Source organism: Myotis davidii, unplaced genomic scaffold (assembly GCF_000327345.1).
Source record: "Myotis davidii unplaced genomic scaffold, ASM32734v1 scaffold44, whole genome shotgun sequence".
Lineage (NCBI taxonomy): Eukaryota > Metazoa > Chordata > Mammalia > Chiroptera > Vespertilionidae > Myotis > Myotis davidii.
Window position 1 is genome coordinate 6,395,065 of NW_006299705.1, and position 23,550 is coordinate 6,418,614.

Here is a 23,550-nt window from a genome sequence, read left to right on the forward strand (position 1 = left end):
TTGCATTTTTGTATTCATATTTGCCAGGAAGCTAGAGCATGTATATCTTGGATTTATCAGGAGCTTTTCAATGTTTCAGACAATTATTTATATCTGTGTTCCTTTAGCTTATCTGGGATAAATGGTAAAAAGCCTCTCATTTACTCTGCCTCTAAGAAATGGCACTCTGATTTCAATCTTCACTAAAAGCTTTTCAGAAAATAACATGTTGCTTTCCAGTTGCATGTACCAGCGGCATTCCCAGGGAACTCACAATCACTGACCCGCTATCTGTAGAGTCATGTTGTACAGTGGCCTTGCTTTGGGTCATGGCCTGTTGAGGTCCCGACGTCCAGTCTGCTTCCCTCACAGCCCCACTTACACCGATACAAGTTCCCAGGTGGGGCTCTTTGTTCACCGGCCAGGGCAATACAAAGATCTCTGACAGTGATCCTGTCTGTGTCCTGGCCGACAGGATAATGCACGATGAAGTGAGTGACACGGAAAACATAAGGAAGAACCTTGCCATAGAAAGAATGATCGTGGAGGGCTGTGATATTTTGCTGGACACCAGCCAAACTTTCATCCGCCAAGGTAAGTCCTCATGCCGCGCACCCACCATCTGAGTGATCTCTGCGTTTGTGACATGATCAGACCCAGGAAAGCATTTGGGAACAGGCTTGCTGTAGCTGTGTGATTCATGTGGTTCGTGCAGGATATCCCCATGGTCTTGAGGGAGGCTGTGGTCAAGGCCCACCTTCGTGCTGTCTCTTTTCAGGGGCCACGAAAAACAGCAACACAATCATAGTACAGCAGGAGTGGCACAGCCCCTTACGTTCTGACCGGACTCTCCTCCTCAGTGGGCCAGACGTTCTCTGCAGCTCCAGTGAGGACAGACCCGTCTGGCCGATGGGAGTGTCAGTGCCAGGTGGTGATGACATCCAGGCAGAGGCCCGAGAGAAGCTTGCGTTACTTAAAGCCCTCTCCTGTGGCAGTGGGGACAATGTCCGAAGTGAAAACAGCTGTCTCCTGTTCCCATTTTTCATCAGCACTTCTGGAGGCCCCGCATGATATGTTCGAGTCAGCTGGTGGCTCCACTTACCATGAAATGTCACGCTGACCCCTGCCAACCTTTGGAAGTGGCGAAGGCATCTTGTTTGTGGGGTGTGCTTTGGTAGCATCACCCCGTACATTGAGCTTTTGAAGAGTTCAAGGTATTTGTGCTGGAAACTACGGAGAAAGAAGAGCCTAACGGTGCACATCTCTCCGCGGCTCTCACCAAGTGCAGACAGTAAACCACATCCCAGATTATTTCTAAGTGCTGAGGCGTCCCGGGGGAGGGGAGCCTGCCTCATGGGATTGATGTGAGACAGTGTATTGTACACATGTATCATTTTGAACCTGGTGAGGAGCGGCACAGAAATTTGGGACTAGCCTTGAACCTGATTTCTGTTTACACTGTGCCAATATTGTTTGAAGATAATTTGCATTTCTATTGTGCACGAAAATGTGCTGCTTAAAATATTGTTTACCTCATCAAACCAAACGTGTGCCGTGCACATTGATTTTTGCACAGAATACTTCAAAAACGTAACACATGCAATTCTACTTTCCATTATTTATTTACAAAGAGAGAAACCACACCGATGTTAAAGTTTGGAAGTATATTGTAGGAAATGATACCTTTTCTCATTTTTGGCTTTTGCTATTAATTTAAAAAATAACAATAGTGGAGTATAATGCTAACGACACCAGGCCTTCTGAATTTCCCCTCTGTTCCTCTGCACAGACTGTGTCCCATTTTGGCTCCTGCCTTCCTGGCACTTCCCTGCCTCTGTGCCCTTAGTGTGTTGTCTGCCAGCCTGGCGACCAGGCATGGCCTTACCCATCTCTTTCGTGCCTCTTAACGGTCAACTTGTCCTACCAGGCTTAGGTCAGACATATCTAAGTAGCCTTTTTAACATTTCTGCTTCTTCTCGTCCCCTCCCATGCAGTTAGAATGAATTTACCTTCCTCATCCTTTCCAAGGCCCTTTGCTCCTGGTGCATGTATTTCAGGCTCTTGTATATTATCAGTCCATGTTTGCACGCCTGTCTCTCCCAGTAATTATAATACTGAAGGGCAATGTCTGTGAATTCTCTCTTGCCTGGTACAGTGCTTTCCATGATACCTGGAAGAGGGGCATGGGATTAAATTGAATCGCTTGTTCAATTGCAGCTTGGGTTGTAAGGTGTCTTCTTTTGTATTTTTCTTGTGTTCAGAGTTTACTGACAAATACTAATTGACTTGAGCTTTAAAATATGTGGGAATGGAAACAGGAGTTTCTGTAACTGTTATTTCTCTAATTTCTGAAAGGACTTTTGATTGCAAAGGATGATTATACATAACCATTTGATATATTTCTACAAACTTAGACAATTTTTATCTAAGTTTGTAAAAAAACATCTCTAATGAAAACTGCCCGAAGGTTAAATATATTGAATAAATCATTTTTTTTCATGGCACCTGGAAGAAAATCAATCATGAGTCACCTCTCCCTTTGACTCAAGTCCAGATGTTACTTATCGACTGTTCTCTATCACACGTTTAAGGAGCTCCTGCCAGCTATTAATATATCTGATGTTATTATTGTGTTGATGTTGATTCAATGATTTGCCTTTCAGCAGTATTTATCTGTATTGTTTGGTTTGGTTTGTCTGTTCAGGAATTATTCAATAAAGGTGGTTTTAAAAAGTCAGACCTTGATCTGAAAGTAGGAAGTAATTGAATTACAGATAGTTTGGAAAGTTTGCATTGTTTTGCTTTGGTTGTATCTATTATCACTTTTACTAACTACCCTTAGCAGGCTTTAAAATCCATTGAGGTGGGTTTTTAAAAAACTCTTTTAAACTTTGAGGGATTCTATTTTCTATGAAATGGACTACAATTTATCTCTAATTGTGTGTTAGTATTTGTGTTATTTGCTGTTAAGGATGCTATGAGGTCTATTTCAGTGTGGTATGTATGTGCATGTGTGTGTGCAGATGCACATGTGCACAATTTCAATCTTAAATGACTTTTTTTTGAGGACTAGAAAAAATAAATTAGATTTTCTAAAAGGCCTCTTCAGAATAAAGGCATTAGCTAATCTTAAGTGTCAGTCATGAGAATTTAGTAATTGAAATAACAGAAGTTTTATTATAAACTAGAGGTTCAGGGCATGACATTCGTGCACTGGGGGGGGGGGGGGCCCCTCGAGCCCTTGAGGGATGTCCTATTTAGGGAGCGGGCCTAAGCCAGCAGTCAAACATCCTTAGCACTGCCACAGAGGCAGGAGAGGCTCCCGCCACCACTGCTGCGCTCACCAGCCGTCAGCCCGGCTTCTGGTTGAGTGTCTGCCCCCTGGTGGTCACTGCGTGTCATGGTGACCGGTTGTTCTGCTGTTCAGTGGATTTGCATATTATCCTTTTATTATTGCAAATTGATTCCAATTATTAGATAGTTAATGAATAGGATGCAAAATGTATCATAGCAGTGGTCTGACATTGTCATTCATTTTCCAAAATCTGTTCAAAGTTTGTTCAACAAATAAATGCATAAGTATCTGAGACAATAATAGGAAGATAATATAGCCATGTCACTGGAGGTCACATGCTGTCTTCTCCATTTTTTGCTGTATGATATTGGGCAACTTAATTAATCTCTCTTTGCCTCAGTTATATCTCCTTAAGTTGTTTATCTTTTAGGGTTCTCCTGAAGGTTTAAGGAGCTAATGCTCACAAAAGCACATAAACTAGTGCCTGTGAGATTATGATATAAACTTTAAAAACCAAGATCCAGCCCTGGGTTGTGTTGCTAAGTAGTTAGAGTATCTGCCTGTACACTGAAGAGTCTCAAGTTCAATTCCCAGTGAAGGGTATGTACCTGGGTTGCAGGTTCAATTCCCAGCCCTGGTCAGGGTGAATGCAGGAGGCAACCAATTGATGTGTCTCACATTGATGTTTCTCTCTCTCTCTCTCTCTCTCTCTCTCTCTCTCTCTCTCTCCTCCCACCCTCCTTTCCACTATCTCTAAAAATCAATGGAGCCCTAGCCGGTTTGGCTCAGTGGATAGAGCATTGGCCTGCAGACTAAAGGGTCCCGGGTTCATTTCCGGTCAAGGGCACATGCCTAGTTTGTGGACTCCAGTAGGAGGCATGCAGGAGGCAGCCAATCAATGCTTCTCTCTCATCATTGATGTTTCTATCTCTCTCTCTCCCTCTCCCTTCTTCTCTGAAATAAATAAAAATATATATATTTAAAAATCAATGGAAAACATATCCTCGAGTGAGGATTAACAAAAACCCCCCACCAAGATCCAAATGTTAGAATGAGTTTCTATTTTTGATAATGTAAAATATGTATGAAATTTAGTAAAAGATCAAGCCACTCCAAATTGACATTTTGTAGAGAACCCATTATGCAGATTCAACATTGTCTTGTAGAAATGTGAATCAAGAAAATGAAATAAAGGAGACTGAATTCAATGCACTGAGAATGAGCCATGGGCTTCTCTGGTACCTTGAGCATTCCCACAGTCAGAATCATGTACTTTCAGTGTTCTTTGAAATTGTAACATGGGGTCTAGCAATACTTATATCTTCTCAAATGTCTAACCCAATAACCTGGAAATTGCTCTTCATTCTTTTTCACTACTGAGTGGAATTAAGATTAATGGCATTATATCATCAAAGAGATGAGAGATAAAAAATGCTGGTGTGAACATGGAGAAAAGGGAACCCTTGTGTGCTATTGGTGGGATTGTAATTTGGTGCAGCCACTATGGAAAACAGTATGGAGGTTCCCCAAAAAACTAAAAATAGAACTACCATATGATCCAGCAATTCCACCCATGGCAAAGATGGAACTTACTGCCTTTTCCCATCCATTCCCTTTCCGGATTTCAGTTTTTACGATGCCGAATCCACTGCTGTGTCCTGGCCATGCACCCTGAGAAGCTGAACACTGAGAGCTGTTTCGCCTCTCAGGCCTCAGTTTCCCTTTCTGTAAAATGATGGGAGACCCAGGTCCTCTGAAAGATCTCCTCTGGCTTTGCTTCCACCCTGTCAGTCCCATGAGTACAATCCCTCTGCTGCAATTACTTGCTCATGTGCTTCCCTAAGCGTTCTGCCTTGAGCTTTTCCCATTCTTCTTTACGCTTCAAATTTAATTACTGCCTTCGTTCTTTGCCAGTTTGCTCCCACCTTTGCCACCTCTCTCATTCACCCCGCTCTTGCCTGCTCCCTTCAATGGAACCAAGCCTTCTCCCACCCTCTGCTCCCCAGTCCCATGCCCTCCCCAGGATGGTTTCCATGCTATTTTGAGGCCCCAATAGCTGCCTACTCTCTCTGTCAAGCAGCCTCACCTAACATTCACCTAAACAGATGGAATCTGGGCATGGAAGCTTTGAGCCCTTTACCACCTGCACACCTTTAGATCTTTATTAAAAAGTAGATGCTATTTGGAATATTTATATGTTAATGTGGACATTTTGTGACTCACAATCATAGTTTTACAATTTTGTATCTTTGAAGAATTTACTGCTTTTCTGTTCACTTTATTCTGTGCTCATTAAAAAAATATCATGGAACCTAAAAAATGTATGGAAAAGAAAATAGGGCTGCCTGCAACCTCACCTCTTAGAGATGACCCACTGTTAATATTTAAGGAGTCAGGATGCATTGAATGGTTCTCAAGAGGCTGATCTGAGCCTCTCTAAGGCTGCATTTTGAGTAAATGGTAGATTAAACCAATCATAGAAATAATACTGGCTCAGGCCATTTCAGAAGTCAGAGGCAAGGTATTTGCACAAATCTTAGTATTTTGGGATTTCATATTTAATTTATGTTGGAATTTTATTTGTGGGGTGAGGAGGTCATTATTAGGGTGAAATTATATAAAGTCTATGCAGAGCTTCTCACATGGGATGGAAGATAGTTTTACTCACAAGGATGCCCTGTGTTTAGACTTTATGTGGTTTATTTTCCATTTAGATTCCACAAAGAATTTTCGTTGCACAGTTTAAATGTAACCTGAAGGTGAAAGGATTAAGCAAGCAACAAAGAAACAAACAAATAAAGAAAAAACAAACAAAAGAAAACCAAAACTCATAGATACATATAACAGCATAGTGATTTCCAGAAGGGAAGAGGGCTAGGGGGAGGTAGACAAGGGTACAGGGGGATAAATTATGATGGAAGGAGACTTGACTTTGGGTGGTAAATACACAATACAATATACAGATGATGTATTATAGAATTGTACACCTGAAACCTATATACTTTTATTAAGCAATGTCACTCAATAAATTTAAACAAAATAAAATAAAGTAAGTAAAAATAAATATAAGCTGAAGTAGCTGTCCTTTAAAAATAGTTCTTAAGTTAACTAGATTGTGTTAAATTGTATAATTTGTATATTGTTATAGTATACACGTATTGCATATTCTATTTTTTAAATACTATGTAAATTCTATCAATATACTATTTATCTTCCTTCAGTGCTTCAGGAAGAATAACTTCTTTATGCTTTTCACTATGTTATTTTGGTACCATACTAGAGGCCCAGTGCACAAATTCGTGCATGGGTGGGGTCTGGCCAGCCTGGCCCCAATCGGGGGGGATCAGGGCCCAGCCTGTTGGGTGAAGATGGTGGGAGGTTGGTTGGCTAGCCTGGCCAATCAGGGCAATCATGGGTGGAGCCGGCTGGGGGGAGGGGCTGCAGGAGGTTGGCCAGCTGGCCCCACCCCCTGATCTGGCCAGTTTGCTGGGTTCGCTGGCCACAGTGGGCTTCATAGCGACTGGTGGTTTCGGTCATCACGGCATTCTGGTCGCTGGCTTTTTATATATATAGATGTGATTATACAATATGTATCTTACTGTTAAATTAATCAGTTGATTGAGATTCAATCCTCATTCTTTGAATTCAGTTTGTCTTTCTTTCAAACTTATTTTCCAGTTTAGAGATGAGTAATCAAATCTGAAGTGTTTTATAAAAATAGTAGGAATTAGTGTGACTCTTAAAGCACAATATATTGTTTCTTCTGCTCAGAATGTAGGGAATTTACTTGTTCCAATGGTGCATTCAGTGAATCATTGGTATTTATTGCATCAGGAAGGGCTCTCATTTCACAGAATTTTAATTGCTGTGTATTCTCCACTTTCCTGATCACCAGGTTCTCTTATTCAAGTACCTTCCGTTGAGAAGGGGAAACTTAGTAAAGTTCGCCTGGGTTCATTGTCTTTGAAAAAGGAAGGAGAAAGACAATGCTTCTTATTTACAAAACACTTTTTAATTTGCACAAGAAGTTCAGGAGGAAAGCTGCATCTGCTCAAGGTACTGGTTTTACATGATTATTCTATTTACGTTTCAAGAGGCATTCAAGTTAATTTAATTATGACTTTCCCATGCCTGGTATCACAAAACATTATCACAATTGCAGAGTGAGGTAATGTACAATTACCAACCTTGACATTTACTATGTTGTCACTTGGACCTACAGTAACAGAAATTTAAATGTGCATTACCATCAAGAAGTGCCATTAAAATCCTAACATGGACAAAATTATTACTAGTTGATGGCTACTGAGCTATAAAAATCTTGTCAAATTGTTGCAGTGTCTATTTTTGTTAATAAATTTTATTGAACACAGCCATAGTCACTTGTTTACATTTTATCTGCGGCTGCTCTCAGGCTTCTTAAAATGGCAGATTTGAGTAGCTGCACTAGAAATCAGATGGCTTGCAAAACCTCAAAGATTTACTTTCTGGCCCTTGACAGACATGATTTGCCTATCTATACCTTCTGTTATTAGTGCCTGAAATTATTGGCTTTCTACTGCTCCAATCACCTCCTGGTTGATGAGCTCAGCCTTTGCCGAGCTGCACTCTCAAGGGCCCCTAGGGGCCATCTAGTTGCCATAGACCGACTTGCTAAATTTTATAAACATTGGGAGTGAGAGCGGTTTGGGGAGAAGAATCATGAAGTTAAATGAGCTCAATTACTTTTACGCATGTAAATTTCATTTTGGAATGTATAAAAACTTATCTATGATGTAGAATGGCTATGCTTTCTGCTGTGGCAACTTGAGAACAAGATTTGCAAATCAGAGCTTCTGAACCTATGCATGATTTTCAAGTCTCTTAATGGAAAATTGGCTTTTTCCAGACAGGTGGGGTTCTCTCTCTAATAGAATGTACCTTGATTGAAGAGTCAGATGCAAGCGATGATGACTGTAAGTCACATTCTATCACTTAGAATTACATTAGAGTTAAAAATTCCTGTGGTTTTTTATAGCTAAGAAAAGCTATGTAAGGAGGCAGTAGAGATGCTGAGAATAAACTCCCTGAAGTCATTTCTCTATGAAAAATTCTGTTGAACCATCTAACCTGTACACATTGTTAAACCATCTTTGGGATTCACATGTTACTGAACTTGTCTCACAGTAACGACTTTTCAGTGTCAGGCAGAGAAGAAAGGAATTATATTAGAGCGTTAGAACTCTGTAGATCACGGAAATTAAAACACAAAACAAAACAAACCATGAAATGAGAAGGAGACCAGGATTGTAGCCCTGAGTAACCTACTGACCTCAACTAGTCTACCTGCTTATGAGCTTAGCAAAGCCTCCCCCATGCTGGAGGAGAGCCGTATCACTGACATGAGATTCTGAACTTGGACACTGATCGTATTACTAGAACTACGCAAAAGCAGCTATTACTCAGATTTTGCATTCACATCTAATTGTTTGGTTTATGTGTGTTGAAGCCAAAGGTTCTGGGCAAGTGTTTGGACACCTGGACTTTAAAATAGTGGTGGAACCCCCTGGTGCCGCCCCTTTCACTGTAGTCTTGCTAGCACCTTCACGCCAGGAGAAAGCTGCCTGGATGAGCGACATTAGTCAGGTAAGCAAGTGGCTTTTGCCCTATTTTATTTTCTTGTTTTGTTTTTACATTTCACAACATTAACTTTTGGAGAGGATTTATTAGAGTTAATTTATTTTTATTTAAAAAGTGCATCTAGTTGCTGTGTATTACCACTATGTATCTTGATATGCTAGAATCATTCATTGTTTGTTTTTCTTGTTATGGTTGAAATTTACATGAAATGTAGCAATTGCATTTTAGTTCCTGGGCATTTTGTACAATCTTTAAATGTAATCACTAGTGTTGAATGGAGTTAAAATATCCCTGTTAATCTCCAGTGACCTCATGGATTTTTTTTCTTATTTGTTTCTGAAGTAGGAAAATGGTGAGAAACACAAAATCAGCTAATAAGGGCTATAGCGAGAAATCACGAAGGAAGGAATTGCATCAGACAAGATACTGTCTGTAGTGTGGAATCTGAAAATGAGCTCCTGTATTCCACATGGAAAATAATAGGAAACAAATTTGCTTATTTTTCCTTTATCAGCAATATCCAGTTAGATAATTGTTATATTTATTCAGGATTTGGAAATATATCAAAATTAGTCATGATTGTGGTGACGAGGATGTGGAGAAAAGGGAACCCTAGTACACTGCTGGTGGGGATGCAGACTGGTGCAACAATTATGGAAAACAGTAGGGAGTTTCCTCAAAAGGTTAAATATGGAACTGCCATTTGACCCAATGATCCCACTTCTAGAAATATATCCTAAGAAACCCAAAGCACCAATCAGAAAGAATGTATGCACCCCTATGTTCATAGCAGCACAATATACAATAGCTAAGATCTGGAAACAGCCCAAGTGACCATCAGTAGATGAGTAGATAAAAAAGCTGTGGTACATTTATACCATGGAATGCTATGCAGCAGTGAAAAAGAAGAATCTCTTACCTTTTGAGACAGCATGGAGGGACCTGGAGAGTATTATGCTAAGTAAAATAAGCCATTCAGAGAAAGACAAGTATCACATGATCTCACTCATATGTGGAATCTAGTGAACAAAAAAAACTGTTGAACAAAATAGAGCTACAGCAGTGATGGCGAACCTATGACACGCATGTTGTAAATATCGAAAAATTTGTATATGTGACATGGCACCAGAGTTAAGTTAGGGTTTTTCAAAATGCTGACACGCCGAGCTCAAAAGATTCACCATCACTGACCTAGAGACATAGAAGCATGGAACAGACTGTCGAATCTTAGAGGGAAGGTAGAGGTGGGTTGGTGGGTGGGTGGGGAAAGATCAATCAAAGAACTTGTATGCATATATGCATAACCCATGGACACAGAAAATAGGGTGGTGGAAGCCTGAAGTGGGGGTGGGGCAGGGCAGGCTATCATGGGGCAATGGGGAGAACAGGGGGACATAGGTAATATTTTCAACAATAAAGACATAAAAAAATTAGTCGGGATTGGACTTGGGCATTTTTATACCCAAGCTCTTCACTCCATTAACCAATACAGGAGAAAAATGATTGTGTAAGGAAAATATTAAAAGAAGGCTTGATAATTATCTTTAAAGTTGCTAACTCAAGGAAGATTGGGCAATTGGAAAAGACATATAGTACAGATTCTTTAGCCTCTTTTTTCCTGAAGACTTCATAGTACTTATTATATAAGACTAAGTAAAAATCTGAATTATATAATAGTTCTTTAAGTGCTTTTTTCTGAGTAAATGAAAACTGAAGGAAAGTAGAAAGAGAATAAATGTGAAAAAGAATTATTTTTATACATCAAATAAATTTTTCAGACTTAGTCTCATTTGACCCTTACAACAGTGGACTGAAGGTAAACAGCAATATTATTTCCATTTCACAGGTGAGAAACCTGAGATTTGGAAGGCTAAATGTTTGTCCAAAGTTATATAACTATGTTGAGTCAGGACTCAAATGTAATCCAGGTCTTTTATTAGCACTCTAAACATTCTTTATAGGAGTGCTGGATTTTTACTTATATGCGCCCACAACTACTTTGATGGTGAATAGCTAGAAGTGAAGATACTTTTTTGGCTAACGAAGGAATGAAAATGTGAGATCTTCTATATTTGCTTAATTACATCCTTGTGGTGATTTATTAATGCCTTCATTACCTCTGTGTTCTATTAATACTTTAGTTTCTGTTTGTAATGCATCTCTGACCTGAAGACACTCTGAATCATTCACTGGTTCTGTGAATGTTTGTCGTGCTATCGCCACGTGCTGCCAGGTGTTGTGTAGGTGCCATGTTGTCAAGAAGACAGGCAGGCTAGTAAGGAACAAAAGGAAGTAGACAACTTAATGCAACAAAACTTTGTGAGTGTTATGAAGCCAAAGGGAGTAGGAAGAATGGGGAGAATAGCAGTAGGCAAAGGTGTTTTTCTGGTTGCTTCTAGCTTCTAGCTTCTGATGTACCTGGGGCTCCTACAATACACAGTTGATAATAGCTTCAAGTGACCTTAGGGTGCCTGGTGAGGCATTATCAAAAGAGAAAGGCCCTTGGGGTGAGTGAATGGTTCTTTAAAGATAGGTACTCAATGCTTTGCCTGCCACAAGCATTCAAGTGAGATTCTTGACTTAGATACATCTTGTGGCAGAAATGTACAACTTCCTCCTATTTCTCCAATTTGCTATGATTAGGATGTTAAATTGCATTTGAATATATCTACAATTGAACTGGAGAAGGACACTGACTGAAAGTTGTATCTTTTTGAATGATGATAATGTCATTAAATGAAATTACTTTGTTTAGTAAGTAGAGCCTTGATATTATGTGGCCCTGACACTTAGGATTGCACTCATTCAGCAAATAAATTTATTCAGTGATGCTATATGCCAGCCACTGTTTAGGTACTTGTGATATATCATGCACAAAAGAGGCAATGATGACAAACAATTCCCCTGCTTGAGTAGCTTATAGTCTAGTGTAAGGAAGACTGAATTGAGCAGTAAACAATGAATAACTACACACTATTTTTTTAATTTTATTTTTAAAAATATTTTTATTGATATCAGATTGGAAGAGAGAGGGAGAGAGAGATAGAAACATCAATGATGAGAGAGAATCATTAATTGGCTGCCTCCTGCACACCCCCTACTGGGGATCAAGCTCGCAACCCGGGCATGTGCCCTTGACTGGAATGGAACCTAGGACCCTTCAGTCCTCAGGCCAACACCCTATCCACTGAGTCAAACCAGCTAGGACTACATACTGTTTATGTTAGAAGGTGATAGGGCTATGGGAGGTGTGTGGGTTGGTATAATTTTTCAATCGTAGTCATCTCATTCTGAAGATGACATCTAAACAACAACTTTAGCAGGTGATAGAAGTAACATGTAGATATGTGGTGAAGGTAAAGTTATTCCACACAGAGGGAACAGCCATTTCAAAAACTCCAGACCAGGAGGACACTGCATATATTGAGTAATAGCATGAAAGTCAGCGTGGCTGAGTAGAATGTGAGTGAGGGAAAAAGAAACAAAGGCAGTTGTTAAGTGGAGTTGTTAAGTACGCAATGGGATATAGAAGTTCAGTGTTTAGGTCCAGGCTCTGCCATTTAGGTGGTAGTTCAGGCTGTGAAACTGTTGAGATCACCCAGGGAATAACTAGATAGAAATGAGAAGAGGTCCATGGCCCCATTGAGAGATCAGGGAGAACATCAAAGAGGACTAAGAAGGAACCCCCCAGTGCAGTCGGAGGATAGCTAAGAGGGCATGGTGTCCTGGAGGTCAACGAATAAAACATATCCAGGAGGAGTGGTCACTTGTCAACTGCTACTAATGAGTGTCCTGCGATACTTAGTGATTGTCCTGATGTGGGGTTTGAACGGTGAGTGGTAGGGAGGGAGTGCTCCACTGATGACTGAACCTGGCCTGCTGCCCAGCAGCCTGCATCTCAACTGGCTTTGTTCTCTGGTTAAAGCATTTTCATTTTCTGGGGGAAATTATGTGCTATACATACATTGATGGAATTTGTCAGTCTCCCAAGTATGTCTCTGGACATATTTATTATTAATAAGTTGAATCTATTGAATGCTTAAAATGTACTGTTTAATATTTTATGATGTACTAGTATATGTAAAAATATGGACACAAAAGGGAACTAAAAATTACTTCCAACAGCCAGAACACTAAATAAATGTTTATCAAAGTATTGCCACAGATCACTCTGTTAGGATTACCTGGAGGCTTTTTAAAAATGCAGATTCCTGAACCCCTATTCCAGATACCCACAAGGTTTAACAAGCTCCAAGATCATTGTAGTACAATTAAATTAGAAAACCTTTACCCTGAAAATCAACTGTTTCCATCTCTAAATCCTCCACAGTCTTGCTATAGAGAAATAATTTTACAGTTTGGCTCTCAATGTATATATGTATAATTTTTGCTTTTTGCCTCATATACGTCTTTCTATAGATATGCAAATTTTTCATATTGGTGTCTTCTAATATATATGTCTATATATATATCATATATATTATATCTGATATATATATATATATATCAGAATATGTATTTGTATATATAGGTATATTCTACCACATTAATGTACCACTTTTTTAGATTTTTTCAAATATTTGGCATATCATATGGGCAGTTTCCTGGTTTTGGTATTAATAAACGCTGTGGTGCTAAACATCTTTGAAAAGTTTTTTCCCTTTCAAGATCCCTGGCTGTGTATCTTTCCCACAGTAGGTGAGGCTGGTACAGGTCCCTGATCACTTTCATGATTTCATAATTCATGACTCAACAGACTACCAAAATGCTTCAAGAAATATTTAACTCTTCATTTCACTACATCATCAGTAAGGGATCTATGCAGCTTTCTTTTAAGTCCTGCCACATTTATCATATTTTCCTATTTAATGGAAAAGCAGTATTGCTTTCTACTGGTTTTAGTTTACATGTCTGTAATTATCAATGAGATGAACATTTCCCACTATTTCTTTTTCTCGTCCATTCATGCCAAATGGACATTTATTCATTTTAGCTCTCCTTAGAGACTAGGGGAATGAACATTTTCTTTCAATTCCTATTTCGACTATGTTTTCTATTATTTTGTCTTTTTATTTGTCATCCTTTATTTTGCTAAATCTTAATATTTTTGTGAATTGATTTGAAGTCGCCGTGCTGGGCTATCGTGTTACATTTAGCACACCTGGCTATGAGTTTAGATAATCAAGTGGCTCCAGGGTATTGACACAATCCCAGTTTCACACAAAACACTCTGTTCAAAACTGTAGGCTAAGCCAGGCCTCCGTCTCTGAAGCTGTAATTTTTAGAAGTTACAATTGCTTCAATGATTACTTGCACTTTTAGCTACAGCAGTAAGGCCATTATTAACCCTTGACGCCTCCAACAAAACTCACAAGTGGCTAATGGTCTTGACCAATAATTATTCCCTTTTTCATCTATTTATAGAAAAAAAAACTTGAGACTGGAGATTTGACCATTCATTTCAATATAGTGCATTAATTTGTGCTTGTCTTACTGTCATACAATAATGGTGTCTTAAACACATTTTTCTGTAATTATGGGTATTAACTAAAATGCAGAATTAAAATTCACCTCGGAGCTTCTCGATTTGGGCAGATGTGTCAAAATATAGACCCATTTAGACTAATTTATACCATGCTGACATGCTTTTCCCCCCCCTTAAAATAGTTTCTCTGAAATCAATGGGAAATTTTCTATTTTAACAAGAAGGTGAATTAAAAAAGAAAAACTTAATCTAACCTTTCTTCCCTCTACCTAGATGTATTAATAAGGTAAAAAAAAACATGATGACATAGTAGACTACTGACCTTTGAATAGATATTGCCTGAAGCAAACCCCTCAAAAACCCTGCTGGAGAAGTCACTGTCAAGGACCAGCTGCATCACAATTACCTGGGGCTTTTGTGAACACGCTATTCCCAGCCCCAGCTACTCAGAGTCATCACTGCTGAACTAGTGTATCCATGGCCCAGGAATCTGCTCTTGTTATCCTCGTAATCTCAAGGTTTACTGTAGTTCACATAGGTTCAACGTTGCCCTTAAAGATAAGCGACACTTTGCTTATTTTCATGTATTTCTTGAATAAGTGAATTGAATTCATTTTCTCAAGGCACAAACTCTTCTCTCCAACACTACCAAATACATGCTTATGTGATCATGAGTATTTACCACTCCTGCCAATAAAAACATTTGCTCACTTGCGTGCGTGCACACACACACACGCACACACATGTGTACGAGCTTTTTGAAAGTTCATGTTACATCACTTTGCTTTTACAAAAGACCTATATTGTTTCAAGGTGCTGTAGTGTAAGGAAGTGAATTGAAGAGGACTTAAAAATATCCCACTTTATTTCCAGGCTTGGCATCCTCTGTACCTGGTCATTGAAATAATGGCATGAGACATGAGAGAACAATTTTTTTTAAGGAAAAAACAAACACGGATATGGCTGATATACTAAGTAGACTGAATAGTCAAGTGATGGCAGTGATCTGAAGTTTCTTATACGCATATTCACTCTTTCATTAGATGTTGGGGTTTAGGGTGAACTCTTAGTTGACGACCTATGTGAAGTCACTAGGCAATCAGCTTCTCCACACCATTTAATTGCAGTCATAAAGCCCCACATGGTGTTTTAGTTACTAGAAGTAATTTCTGATTTTAAAATTGTTTAAATCTTTTGTATTTTCTGCTTTTCCCCCAAAGGGAATATGTATAATTCAAAATAAATCCTCTCTAACCCCAAATAATTGCAAAGAGAAATTTTTAAAAAAATATATTTTATTGATTTTTTACAGGTAGAAAGGGAGAGGGATAGAGAGTTAGAAACATCGATGAGAGAGAAACATTGATCAGCTGCCTCCTGCACACCTTTTACTGGAGATGTGCCCGCAACCAAGGTACATGCCCTTGACCAGAATCGAACCTGGGACCCTTGAGTCCACAGGCTGATGCTGTATCCGCTGAGCCAAACCAGTTAGGGCACAAAGAGAAATTTTTAATTGATAAAGCATACATATAAAATACAGAAGGCAGGGAAAATTAGCATAAGTTTCTTTTAGAAAGAAAAGAGAAAAAGATGAACAGAGTTTGATGTATGCCAGAAACAGGAGAAATTATACCATACATCCTCACCAAACCAACATGGTGCCAACAGAAACTAGTAAAACGTGGGAATTTATTGGCAAACAAACAAACAAACAAAAACACCGGGAAGCAGGGACAGAGCTTGCTAGTGAAAGGGAAGATAATTTATTTTAAGGAAGCCACCATATCTCCTCTGCCTGCCACATACCACCCGTCGGGCAGAGAATGAACACAGCAGAGGGAGCCCCATGAGAACGTACTAAACCTCTCAGTAAGTGCCGCACCTGCCAGAGAACTGTGACAATGTGACGTGTGGTCAGAAACCTTGGGAAACGCATTGCAGGAAAACATAGTCCTTATACCTACCCTCAGGGATTGACCAGGGGCACAGTTTTGGTATCTAGACATTGAATCTGTTCATCAATGTGTAATGTTTACCTGCCACTGTGCGTGCACCTGTGCGCGCACACACACACGTGTGTGTGTGTGTGTGTGTGTGTGTCTGTGTCTGTGGGGGGGGGGGGAGATGAGAGAAGGGAGGGAGGGAGAGAGAGAGATGAGAAACTAAATTGTTTTGTGGCTATAAACAATTCTGGGAATATATGATCTGCCTAGGTTTTCATGTGGGTTGTAATTGTCTATTTTTTAATTTCACAGTGTGTGGACAATATACGGTGTAATGGTTTAATGACTATAGTGTTTGAAGAGAATTCCAAAGTCACTGTGCCACATATGATTAAGTAAGTGGTGTAATACTTTCCCTTGCATTTTAATCAAGATCAAATTGGTAGAGACTGTGAAACCATGAATAAAATATTGCTTCAGTAGCATTCTGCTTCATATTGTGAATGTTTCTTGACAGTAAAATGATAATTCATGGCATGCTAATATAAATAAGACTATCAGAATGGCTTTTCAGACGTATAGTTTATTGACTCACAGCATAGAAACATTATTTTTCACGCTGTGACATATGCCTTCACTCAGGAAAACTTACTGAGATTTTCAAGTTCAGTATAAGAAGTTGTGACAGATGTGTCCAAGGTCAGAGGTTGGGTCAAGGTATGGCAGATGCTTTGGTGTCTTCCCAGTGGGTGTGAATCTTATCCCTCAGATTTGGTTATAGAAGTATGTTTAGATTTCAAAAACACCTAATGGGAATCATATGGCTGTTCCATGGTACCATCTACCCACGGCCTGTGCATGGACCTGTCCTAGAGGCTGTTTCCCAGAGCTGCCAGCCTGCTCTCTGTTTGCTTAACAAAGTAAATCCTATAATTTCGAGTGATCAATAGGGAAACTGCCATTTAAGAAGAGAAACTATATCAATAGCTATGTTTCATAGCTCTCTGTATTAATGCTTTCACCTCTAAGTACTTTTGTCTTTCTAAATTCAGACATTGTTTTGGGAATTTGTAGCTGACCAATTTGTTAATCTCATTCTTTTGGGTATTTTCATTCCAAATTTTAAGAATAAAATGTATTTATAAGAGCATTTTAATTTTAAAATTAAAAAATGTTTGTCTTCTATCCCTTTTTTGTGGACTCTGTTGGGGTCTGAACTATTTTTGCTAAGGCAATAAATAACATTAACTTTCCTCTTCATAGGTAGTAGCTCTAATTAGCATGATTCTAATGGTCAAAATTTTAAAACATTAAATATTGTATTAGATGAAGGCAGAGTACATTATACTAGTGTCATAATTACTATAGAAAAAATGATGAAAGAATGATAGCATTTTAAATTAGAAGTCAAATTTAAAAATATTTGTGGTAGGATTATTTGAAACTCTAGGGCACAGATTCCTTTAGTGTTCAGTTTTCTAGGTTTTTAGTTTAGTATAGTCTTTTTAGAACCAGATCAGTTAAAAATATGTGATGCTGAGATTAAAACCAAGCATGGACTATTAAGTCAAAAGGTCCAAATTTAGACTTAGTTTTATAATTCACATTATTGAGTTAGAATTTTATTATTAATTTTCTACTCATGGGATTCTTATTTTTATATTTCACAATATAATATCTACTATTGTTATTTGTTTTAAAAGTACTTTCTTGAAGGTTAGACAGTCATGAAAGTCCAAACTGCTTTAGAATGTGAATGTCAGTTGGACATGGTAGCCTAAACCCCAGAGCAGTTGCATACCCACTATTTACATATTTTGTTGACTTTAAAAAATTAATACAGATAAAACTTCAGTTTTGCGCCTGACCGGTTATGGCTGATACCCAAACGCATCTTCTGTCCCCTATGAAGGCAATTTGACCAGCGTCCACGTCCAAGCTTGTTTGTGTAACTATCTCCCATACAGATCAAGACTTTCCTGCCTTGGGGACAGAGGTGACACTTGAACGGGTAGGAACCGTTCTCCTGTAAGGACAGAAACCTGTATCTTGAGCTGTAAGGATTTTCTGATAGAGTCTATTTTGATGCCATCTGTACTACACTAGAATTCTAACCAAGCAGTTTCATGTATCTCATATATTTCTTTCTTCTATTTTCCCTGCCTCATTGAGCCTGGCTCTCCTCAATCAGACAAAGAGGGATGATTTTGTAATTTCTATTTCTTATGACAGTCTCCTCCACGGCCCTCTTTTGCCCTAAATTCTGTATTCTGGCCTCCCTGTGCATCTCCTTGGCAGTACACCATGGGAGTGGGGCGGGGAGAGAATGACATTTTTCAGAGTTAAAAAAGTTATCCTGTCTTCATTGTGTCTTGTTACTGACATGACATCACTTTGCAGGCACTCACTTCCTTTGAAAACTTCCTAATTATAATAGGTGATATGAGTTTGATGTTTTAATATTTTTTTAAGTGTTTACCAAAAAGGAGTTATTATCATAAAAGGCTTAAGTAACAACATTATATCGTTCTTGGGAGTCCCTTAGGAAATAAAGACCTTGTTCAGTATAATAAAAGAAAATTAAATAATTTCGTAATATTCAATTTCTTTTCTTTACTTAAAATGAATGTGATCACAATTTTGAAGGACAGTGGTGTAATTAGTCAGTTTTATTTTAATTTCATGTTGGCTACAGCATATTTTATCCTCCTAGTGTTTTGATTAAAGTAATTATAGTCAAAAGATGCCCAGTCAGTGTAGTTCAGCGGTTGAGCATCGACCCAGGAACCAAGATTCTTGCTCAGGGCACATGTCTGGGTTTCAGGCTTGATCCCCTGTGGAGGGCGTGCAGGAGGCAGCCAATCGATGATGTTCCTCTCTCATCAATGTTTCTATTTCTCTATCCTTCACCCTTCCTCTGTCTCTAAAAAAAATCAATAGAAACATATTTTTAAAAAGATACAAATCTCAAAGTACAATTAAAATGCAAGATCGTGACATTTATTAGGTGAAAATATCCCTTTAAGTGGTATTTTACATTTATGTATATAGGTTGAGGTTTGCTTTCCTTTAATAATAGTTAACCTCAACCTTCCTAGAAAGTAGAGTTCTTTGGTGGAAAACGGTGGGAGAAAAAGTGATTACCTCAGTCAGGCATCTTTAGACAGACTGTTTCATAGAAGTGTCTAAGGTCTTTTTCACAAGTGAGAAAATTAAGAACCAGAAAAGTATAGCTGGTTGAGGCTCACATAGTGAGTGGAAAAAAGAGCCATGCAGTTTTCAAGAATCCCCAAAGATGTGCATGTGCGTTTTCAAGATCAGTGAAACTAGCAGCCCGCCCTTAGTCAATTCCGCAGCAGGGCTGAGCAGCTCATTTAAAATGCCATTTCAGGCCTGCAACGGAAATCCTTCCACCTGCACTGAGCTTACTTTGGGGTGGGAAGTTTCCAAGAGCAAGCTAAGAAAGCTATTGATTCCTTTTTATCCCAAAGAAAATAAATATATAATTTGAAACCCCTCGAGGTGCTGAAAGGGATAATTAAGGGCACTCACGCAACAAGCCAACTGATTCTTGGCAAGCAATGACCTCATTGAACATCACTGGCCCTGTAGCATATCTTTTAATCAAGTGGTGAAACCCAGGGCTCATTGATCGCCTGCTCTGAGATGCTGCAAGGAAAGGGAACACGGGATCTCAGAAGGGAATGTGAAAGCTCAGGGCAGTCCTGGCAAAGAGGGGCATTTCTCTGAGCCCCACTTGGATTCAACCTCTGCTTCGACGTTTTCCCTCTTACCAACTTAGCTTCTCTGCGGGCCTCCTTTGCCCTTCCCCCAAACGCCCACCACTGGCTGAGGGCTCTGCGTGAGGCAGAGGGACTCCAGGGCTGCTGAAGTCCTCTCCTCAGTCTGCTCTCCACAGGCTCCCAGTGGATCAGCACAGTCAGGTTGAGGAGCAACCAGAGGGGAGGTTTCATAGGATGAGAAGGAGCAGAGCCTCGCAGCAACCTCTACAAGGGTTCACAGCCAATGTTTCACCCATTACCTTTTTTATTGAGGTAAAATTGGTATATAACATTATATTAGTTTCCGGTATACATTATAATTTGATATTTGTATACACTACAAAATGATGTGCCATAAGTCTAGTCACTACCCATCACCACACAATTGACCTCCTTTGCCCATTTTACTTTAAAATATATGAAGACATTTTCAATACTGCAAAATAGTGAATTGAAAGCCTTTTACACAACTTATGGATTAAACTGTACTCATAAAACAGATTGCCTTAAATGCATTAATAATCCAGGAAGAATGGAGTGAACTAAGTGTTCAGTTCAAGATGTTAAAGAATGACAAAATAAACTGCAAGGAAAGTGTAGGAAGGAAATAAAATCAGAACAGACATTAATAAATTAAAATATAGAAAAATAGTAGAATTGGTAAAGAGCTAATTCTAGAGGGAAAAATTCCTTATATTATCATCTATTAGTCAGTCTAGTCAAGAAATAAGGGGAAACACAAATGCACAAAACTAGAAGTGAGAAAAAAACACACACCACAGATATAGCAGTGATATCTGTCTCTTCCCCTCCCCTAACCCCTCTGTGGGGAGAATGCCATCCATTAGTTTTTAAGGGCATTTTTGATATTCTGATTTAAGGGCATAAGCAAAGCCCCTCCTAAATAAGGCTGTTGGCCTCATTTTCTTAATAAAACACGATTGAACTAGAGAGAAGGTAAGGGTAGCAGATTATGCCACCTCAAAATATGCCACTTAGTTATATTGATTATTTTGAGCAATAGGAACTTGAAAAACAGCTAACGCCTGAAGAGTCTTTCTCTAAACTCCCTTTATCTGCCTAAAGATAGATCCTCCAAAAGGTACTTAATTGTCATAAATCCCTTCCCAGAGAGTTTCATTAAGCAGAGAGGATTCACCCTTATCACAGGAGAGGAGGCTAGACGTCAGTACCACTCCCAGACACACTGTCACACACTATTTTATCTTCCATCTATTCTTCTGGAGACCCATTCATCTTCCCCCTAAGTCATTTACTCTTCTGTAAGTGACTGCCATTCCTCCTCCCCTTTCCCTGTTGAGATGATGTTTCATCCTGAATTTAAGCCACCTCGGGGAGTTACTCGTTTCTTCTTGGGTAATTCCCAGGTATCCATGTTAATAAAATTGTTTGTTTTTCTCTTGCTAATCTGTCCATTATTACTGGGGTCTCAGCCAAGAACTCAGAAGGGCAGAGGGAAATTATTTTTCCTCTCCTACAGAAGGAATCCACAACATGAATGAATGATTATTATCTTCTCCACAATCAGTTCTGACCTTCCTAAATTATAATGGCATAGTCGATGTTTTTATAGCCCTGCCTTGTTTTCTGTAATGTGTCATATCAACATCTTTTATCAACTGCGGTGGGAGGCCCTTACCCAAGTATGTGTTTACCGGCGCGTAAACCCTCCGTGGTCGAGAGGCACGTGTCCTGGGTTTGTTCTCACGCTCCTGCTTTGTGCGCAGGTCTGATGCCCGTCTTCATAAAGACGACATCGACATTTGCTTCAGTAAAACACTCAACTCCTGCAAAGTGCCCCAGATCCGTTATGCCAGCGTGGAGCGCCTCTTGGAGCGGCTGACGGACTTGCGGTTTCTCAGTATCGATTTCCTCAACACCTTTCTGCACACCTATCGTATTTTCACAACGGCAGCCCAGGTGCTGGCGAAGCTTTCTGACATATACAAGAGGCCTTTTACCTCCATCCCGGTCAGGTAGGCCCGGGGTTTGCCTCTCATGAAGGTGTGGCCTCCTGGTTCCTGGGTCTCCCCTCCCGCAGGTGAGCAGCCCGGCTCTGCAGAGCTGCCCTGAGGGTATTGTCTTGCCTTCGAACAGTAGAAGGGGGTGAGTAGAGGTCTCAGATAGGTCTCGAGGGAAGAATGTGAGAATCCTGTAGTCCCCAACTGGCCTTGGCTTGCTCTGTGATTACTTGGAAGCTAACTCCGTTATTTGAGGCGTTTCTATTTTTTTTTTTTTTTACAGTTGTGTTTTTCAAACTTGAATATGCACAAACTTTAATATGTTGTGCAATTGCAGGCTCTGATTGCAGGTCTGGAGTGGAGCCTGAGTCTGCATTTCTTGTCTTTGGACCACAGTTTAGCAGCAGGGGACTAGACATGGCCTAAAAAGTGTCTGTGTTCCTTTGGCAAGTGTGTGGAATATAGGTGGCACTGAAATGAAGGGAACCCAGCAACAGACGTGTGATGATATTGTGGCCTTTTAATGTCGGGAACATGTTCTTGAATGATGTCGGGGGAATAATTTTCACTTGGCTACAATCTGTTAATAGCTTTTGCTCATATTTCCAGGTCACTGGAACTGTTTTTCGCCACCAGCCAGAACAGCAGAGGTGAACATCTGGTTGATGGCAAATCTCCACGTCTGTGTCGCAAATTCTCTTCCCCACCACCCCGAGCCGTGTCCAGAACAGCCTCCCCAGTGAGGGCCAGAAAGCTGTCCTTGACTTCTCCCTTGAATTCAAGGATAGGAGCCTTGGACCTGACCACCGCCTCGGCGTCCAGCAGTCCTACCACCCCCCACAGCCCTGCTGCGTCCCCACCGCCGCACACTGGTAAAGTACCGTTGGATCTTAGCAGAAGCCTCTCTTCTCCAGAACAAAGCCCGGGATCTGTAGAAGAGCATGTAGATAACCCCCGCGTGGATCTGTGTAACAAGCTAAAACGAAGTATTCAAAGAGGTATTATCCAGCTGCCACACCCCGTGTTTGCTGGCCACCTGCTTCCCCACCGTTGCTTCTGGAACCCTAGTTCCCATTTTTTACGACTTTCCTACTTCTGCATAGAATGTAGAATGTATGCAATGAGTAGTTAGAAGGAAAAACTCCTATAGTTCCCTCTAGCTTTTGTGGAAAAGAGATCAAGGTTAGTTCTCTTACTGCCTTCTATAGTAAAAGCTAACTGCGGTCTATGGAAGAATAGCATTATCTGAATGGTATTATTGGAAGGTTGTTCATGAAATATGATTAAGGCTGGTTGGACAAAGAGCCTACCTAGCATGATACTCTGCATAGAGGTAGGTTGGGAACACCTTCACCATGAGTTTGGTGCTTAGAGCCTTCTTCTTCTGCAGTGTCTGCCTTAAGCACCTGTACTGCTTCCAGCCTCCCCTGCAAAGGATGCTTTAGCCTGGAAGCATTAAGAT

The 23,550-nt window shown here is 39.9% G+C and overlaps 1 protein-coding gene across 1 annotated transcript in view; it reads left to right on the forward strand.

Moving 5' to 3' along the window:
* RASGRF2 (Ras protein specific guanine nucleotide releasing factor 2) overlaps positions 1-23,550 on the forward strand; it is a 181,409-nt gene that overhangs the window by 83,472 nt on the left and 74,387 nt on the right. The window contains exons 9-15 of the mRNA XM_015571662.1: positions 455-573; positions 7,170-7,330; positions 8,163-8,229; positions 8,763-8,899; positions 16,637-16,719; positions 21,855-22,103; positions 22,698-22,960. Of these exons, the coding sequence (XP_015427148.1) occupies positions 455-573; positions 7,170-7,330; positions 8,163-8,229; positions 8,763-8,899; positions 16,637-16,719; positions 21,855-22,103; positions 22,698-22,960 (1,079 nt within the window). The remainder of the gene's footprint in view (positions 1-454; positions 574-7,169; positions 7,331-8,162; positions 8,230-8,762; positions 8,900-16,636; positions 16,720-21,854; positions 22,104-22,697; positions 22,961-23,550) is intronic.